The following is a 6,627-nucleotide window of genomic DNA, read 5'->3' on the forward strand; positions in this document are numbered from 1 at the left end:
TAGCTTTAAGGAGAGGTTTTTCCAACACCAAATAAACAATTATCTACATGCGGTTTTTGAGATTCCAAAGATTAATCTAAGTATACCACAGGTTTGCGAAATAAGAGTCGTGGCGAAACTATTAGAGTTTGTATGAGAATACAGTCAAATTCTCAATAAAGATACCTCACCTTACTTCCACAGTGCATCGCTTGTTATCTGACCGCTTACTACGTTGAAAAGAACCTATTTTAGCGAGTTATCCATTTCTAAGTTTACTTCTCATAAGAGAAGCCCAAGGCTGCACACGCCCGATCCGAGAAGCGAAAACTCCAAGCTCAAAGTGACTGGGCCACCACAAATCTAACGCAAAACCAAAGCACATAAAAAGAGATGTTTTAGAGCCACGGATGCCGAGTGTGTGGTCCTCGACGAGGCCCGGTTTGCAAAGGAGGCAGGGTTACCAAGCTGCTTTTCAAGGTGTCGTGGTGAATGTGGACGCAGGTCGTTAGAAACGTCTGAAATATAAATTTTGGAAGCAAACTGCGGCTTAACGTCGGTTTCACGGAGAGGATTGAGTTGGTAGTAAATTGAAATGAAACTACAACATATGTGCTTAGATTCTGCGTTGGATTTAACCTTGACCCTCTTTATTTATTTTGAAAACAACTTGGTAGCCTGGCCAACCTTGCTTCATGTCCCAGAACACTGATTCACTAACAAACACGCTTCTTTCGTCATGCACAAAGCTACGACTTTAGGCAAGAATTCCAATTTGAGCATAACTACTTATGCTCCGAGCAAATCGCCGTGGGGTGGAATAGAAGGCGAAAAAACTTTGTTACTTCTCAGATGAGAACGATCCAAAACGGCAATTACCATGTAGTCAAGTTTTTAGAACATCCAAAGACAATTGGTTAGCCTTTCAAAAATTTGCTCGTGCTGATTTATCCTAAATTGCATTAGACATCATGTGATTATCTACACAAATCGAGTTGGTGAGAACCAATCACGTTGGATTATTTTGCTATAGTTTTGATCACTATGATTATCGTGCACTTTGCTTTGCTTATTACTGAGCAAAGGAAAGTAAATCTACTTTAAATGAAAGTCAGACCAACAAACACTCCAGCTACCAAGAATGTTTTATTGGATAATGTTCTGACTGTGATTGTGTGGTAGCCCGGCTCCTCTCCAATGTCCAATCGTGTCAAATCGTTGAGTTCTCACCCAAAGCGACTCGGATTTAACAATTTCGTTTTCGTTGCCACATTGCAGCCCTGCTTCTTTTATATGTTGACAAAACTCTAACTGACCGAGTGCGAAACGAATTGTCCCCAACAATCCGAGGAACGTAGATTTTAAGCCCAAAGATGCTGGAGCATCTCCAAGCACACCACCCCGCTTGGGAATAAGTGCGAAGTTCTCCACTGACTCTTTTAACATTCTGTTTTTGTCCATACAGTTGGAAACATGGCGAAAAGACAGTTTTCTCTTTAATTTCAAGTTCTGGAATAGAGTGGTGAAGCTTCTTAAATACATTCGGCATGGCTCTTTTAATTCTTCAGTTTCTCTCTTTATCAAAAGTAACTCGGTAGATTGATGCCTCCGTGATTGCCTCTCACATGATTGATAGAAAGCGGATTTATTCTCGTGACTTTGTAAGTAATCTCTTGGTAAATGTGTTTCCCAAATTCAGTCACCATGTAAGCAATCTGAGCATGCGCGTTGACGCCAATATGCCTACCTTCTGAGCCTGCTATGCTTGAGTACACTTCTTTCCATCGACCTTTCTCTTTCCTACAAATTACTCAGTCCCCTTCAGTTGAATGATGGAATCTCGTATGAACGCGTCAATCAATCCCATACAGTGCAGAAAGTTGAAATTAAATTGATTGACAGGAAAGTCGCGAAAACGCAACGAGACTAGATCGCGGGAAGGTTAGGAGTTATAAAGTTTTGATTCAGAGTTTGGGAGGGAATGCCATGAACAAAAACAATAAACAAAGGACGAAAAACCGGCGAAAAGTTTGGATGTCTTGGATTTCCAAAAACGGCTATAAAAGTGTGAACTCGGGAGGCCCTGAATAAAATTATCGAGAAGTTTTACGTAACTGTTCGTTGGAAAGAGGGGAAGGATTATGAGCGGGAAAGGTTACTACTCTCCACCGATACCTAAGAGAGAAAGAATACAAACGCTCGATTTATTATTAATAAGCAACAACATCATTTAAAGAGGGTAACACATGCCAGGATGACAGACAAACAAGTGACCATCTGTAGGTAATTTAGTGTTAACAACTGAGTTGAAAACGTAAATTGGCCGCCGTAAAGAGTAAAAAAGCTGACGTTTCGAGCGTTAGCCCTTCGTCGGAGCGATAAACAAAGGGCTAGCGCTCGAAACGTCAGCTTTTTACTCTTTACGGTGGCCAATTTACGTTTTCAACTCAGTTTTTAACACTAAATTACCTACTATACTCTCCCACCGACGTAGCACCACGGTTTCTTTAGAAACTTACCCCCTTTGTTCATCAATGGCCATCTGTGCTGAATATCTACCTTGTAATTGTAAATTAACTAAGAATAGTACTAAGTATGAATATCAATTTATTATCTACGGTTAAAAAAATACATAGAACATTAATCCAATCCACATAGTTATCTCTATTCTAAACACTATATCCAACGCGCTCGTGTAATTTTGTTATCGTTGAAAAATTTACTCGTGCCTATTAACATTAAATCGCATTCGATATCATGTTGTTACCTGAACAAATCGGGCTGGTGAGGGCCAATTACATTCAAGAATTTTGTTATAGTTTAGATTATTTTGATTATTATGAATTTCTCTCTACTTATTATGTAACAAAAGACACAAGTCTACTTGATGCGAAAGTCAGGGGCACCAACAAACACTCCAGCTACCAAGAACAATTCTTTGGATAATGTTTTAACTGTGATTGTGTGGTAGCCTGGATTCACTCTGCGACCAATCGTGTCGTATCGATTCGATCTAACTCGAATCGAATCGGTTTCAATTGTTTCGTTTTTGTAATTGTCGAGCCATATTGCAGCAATGCCTCCTTCGTGACTCGTCAAAACTGTCACTGACCGAGTGCGAAACAAATTGTCACCAAAAATCTGAGGAACATAGATCTTTAGCTTAAGGATGCTGGAGCGTCTCCGGGAACACCACCCCCCTTGGGAATCAGTGCGAAGTTCTCCGGCGACTCTTTTAACGTTCCTTTTTTGTCCGTACAGTTTGAAACATGGCGAAAAGCCAGTTTTCTCTTTAATTTCAAATTTGAGATTAGAGTGGTGAAGCTTCTTAAATACATTCGGCGTTTTCCCCGTCCAACACAATGGCTCTTTTAAGGCTTCGGTTTCCCGCTTTATAAAAAATAAGCTCGGGAGATTGAAGCTTCCGTCATTGCCTCTGACATGATTGATAGAAAGCGGATTTATTCTGGTGTCGTCGTAAGCAATCTCTTGGTAAATGTTTTTCACATATTCCGTCATCATGTAAGCAATCTGAGCATGCGCCTTGACTCCAATATGCCTACCATCTGAGCCTGCCATGCTTGAGTGCATTACTTTCCATCGGCCTTCCTCTTTCCTACAAATTATTTCCCTCAAATTGAATGATGTAATGTCGTAATGACGGGCAAGTTCTGTTTGGCCAAAGTCTTCGAGGGTAACACAAGATGGATTTTCCACCTTGTTAGTATAATAATGAACTCCGAAATCATGTACAACGTTTATGTAGAAGACCACAGGTGCCGAAGGATATGCAAGAGCTTGTCTCGTCAGTTGTTCCAGTGGTTTCGCCGTTGCTCGTCCTTTATCATTAGCTGACATTTCTATCAACATTATATCGAAGCTCGTGCCTTCAGGAACAAAAGTTCTATAGCAAAATGCGTAGAAAGAGCTCCCCGTGCCTCCAATTGTCAGCGCAGTTACATTCAAAAAGGATTTTGCAAAACTACCAAAGGTTTCGTTCCACCATTTCTGAAATACTTTGAAATACAATCCATCCAGGCTGTTCTCGTCAAGTCCTAGTTTTCCTCCCGCGCTATGAGAGCCTCCGATCACCAACATGCTGATGTTTTCTCCCCGTAACGCTTTCATCAGAACATGTCTGAAGCGATCAGAATTACCAGCTTGAATACTTCTTGATACAAGTGTTTTGTCAGGAGTTATAATGCTTAAATTATCACGAAGATTGAATAATTTTTCTAGTTCCGTAACTTTCTGAGGCGCTGGCGTGTTGATCGAAAACTCAAACTGTGTTATTGTGTGAAGATGATATAACGAAATGAACACGAAGGCAAGAAAGAAGTAGATACAGAAGATAGACTTATGCATCTTTTGAAGTGTAATTGCTCGGTTCAGTCAGCGATGCTTTAACGATGAAGAACACCTGTCTCAATTTATGCAAATTAAACATCTTCTCGATAGATCTGAATTGTTTTAGGAACCGGCTTTTTAAAGCGTGACCTTCACGGTTTGTGTGTTTGTTAACTCTCACGCAAAAAATTATCTCCCCATGCGGCAATATAGCGGTCTAAGGGCGAAGTACTTTAAATGAAGAATATTAGTTGAGTAAATAGTTGGCTTTACTATTTTAAAACAAATCACTTTGGTTATAGGTTTACAGTATATTGTTCGTATTTTCTGTGCCCAAGTTTACGGTGCGCGGTTCATCGCAGAGAAAACAGTCTATTGAATCCTCAACCGTGAAATACTTGCAATCGATATAAAGCAATTTAGCATATCAATATATTTCTATTGTTAGTTTATTATAGAGCGTGCTATTTTTGTGCACGCGTAATTCATTTTTCATGACAATGCGAGAAACTAATCAGTTCAGAATACAATAAGATTTTATTCGCTGTTTATGAAGAGATGAATATGTTTAAAATACTTTTTAATAACAGTATTATGGTGGATGGCAAGGGACCTTCAGAAATCACGGGGCTTATACAAGGGAGGCTACTTTACGAAAAAAATATACATATTTGGATACAAGTGAGACGAGTGAAGAGACGATTCAAACTTCAGAACACCTTGAAGTAAAGGTTTTTCCAACAGTAAATAAAACAATTTTCCATGCATGATGTCCCAAAATATTGGTTCACAAACAGTCGCTGCTCTCGTCATGCAAACATATTTTTTATTTTTGACAAAAATTCTAATTTGACCATAGATCTTAATTCTCCCAACAAATCTCCGAAGGAAAGGGAGAGAGAACGTAATTAATCAATGAAAACTTTTTAAATGTGTATAAAATGACGAACAATAATGGCTGCCTCTGTTAATTTACGGAAATGGATGGAGAAAAGCCGCCTTTATTTGCAAGAAACTCTTAAAAGCTAAGTTCCAAGCTATTTTACTTGACCGATGTCAGCCAGTATTGCAAAGAACGAAAAATGTTGCTGTTATAAATTAACTTTTATATGCCTATCGAGAATTTTTTTTACTTGCGCGTCTATTTAGTTTTAAATAGGCTGCTACGGAAAAATTCCGTCAGATTGTAGGTGAATTTATACCTAAAAGATAGTCTGGTAAATTTCTTTCTAGTGGCTGGAGTTTCCTGGTGGGTGACCCTATTCGGAGGAATAACGGAATGACAGAGTATCTTAAAATCTGACATAGAACGACCAAATATCCTAAAACGCGAAATGACAAGCTTTAGCGACAAGATATGTGAAGTATCATAAAACATTATACTCTATCACAATGCTTTTTTTCGGGTATTATCCACCTTAACTGCAACAATTGAAACCTCTCTATGTAAGCGTTTTCCGCCATTCTGTGTTTCGGATATTCCGCCATTCCACCGTTCCATGCATCCTTTCGCCAAATAGGGTCAGCCTTCTCAGAAGTTCCAGTAGAATTTCTGTCACACTTAATAAAAGAGGCTAAAACTTGAGGATGCATTTCCTTAACTTGAAAACTTCACTGCTGACTTAAATAATCCTTTCGAAAAAGAATTATCGAGACAGTGGAGTTCAATTTGACTGCAATCACTGTTAAACTAACCATAAGACAGCAGCGTGACTCGATCTAGTAGACTGCCTGTTGATACATGAGATCGTGCTCAGCGCATGTTGAAACCCGATCTTCTACAAGTGGACCATCTGTATACGCAGAGTGGACTTGCCAATTCAGCGGTCAAACGTAGGGCATGTGCGAGTAAATCATGATCAATTTAGCTGCCTGTGCGCCAATTTCCTTCCAAAATTTCAGAGGGAAATATAAGAAGTAACTGAAGTCTCGCAAAACTAGGGAAGGAAATTGAACTTTGATAGAAATCTGTAAAAGGAAAAAAAAGTGGGGAAAAGAAAAACTCGAGACTTCCGAACACAAAGCATATTCAAGTACGGGTATCAAGGGGATTTCTGATTCTACTTGGAGATTTTATTACAAAAAGGAATAAATTTTTAAAATACCGTGACTTACTAGCTTGTGTGGTTGTTCGTAACTCCTGTGAGATAACTTGGTTCTGAAAACCTGAAAGCACACGAACTAAAACCCGGTCCGTAATTACAACGTTCGCTCACGCGCAGCCGTTCGTCCGCTGTGTTAGACTTGTTACTGATTGCCCTTAGTAATTACTGTATGCGGTTTCCGTCTTGTGATCTACTA

General features: G+C 39.3%; 1 protein-coding gene and 1 long non-coding RNA gene across 2 annotated transcripts; both read right to left on the reverse strand.

Annotated features, from left to right (window-relative positions):
• Positions 1-2,568: 2,568 nt before the first annotated feature.
• LOC149044423 (uncharacterized) lies at positions 2,569-4,742 on the reverse strand. Its single transcript, XM_089210074.1, has one exon. The coding sequence runs from the start codon at positions 4,342-4,344 to the stop codon at positions 2,860-2,862; it is 1,485 nt and encodes a 494-aa protein (XP_089066200.1). The 5' UTR covers positions 4,345-4,742; the 3' UTR covers positions 2,569-2,859.
• Positions 4,743-4,844: 102 nt separating this feature from the next.
• Positions 4,845-6,586, reverse strand: LOC149044424 (uncharacterized). The gene is made up of 2 exons (XR_016187845.1): positions 6,442-6,586; positions 4,845-5,886 (listed from the first exon to the last, which is right to left on the reverse strand). It is a non-coding gene; the product is annotated as an uncharacterized LOC149044424 (long non-coding RNA).
• Positions 6,587-6,627: the final 41 nt, after the last annotated feature.

Source organism: Pocillopora damicornis, chromosome 6, assembly GCF_964200805.1.
Source record: "Pocillopora damicornis chromosome 6, jaPocDami1.2, whole genome shotgun sequence".
Classification (NCBI taxonomy): Eukaryota; Metazoa; Cnidaria; class Anthozoa; order Scleractinia; family Pocilloporidae; genus Pocillopora; species Pocillopora damicornis.

What these genes read in the sequence shown, in the direction of transcription:
- LOC149044423 (XM_089210074.1), bottom strand. Translation starts at nt 4,344, where the DNA reads ATGCATAAGTCTATCTTCTGTATCTACTTCTTTCTTGCCTTCGTGTTC.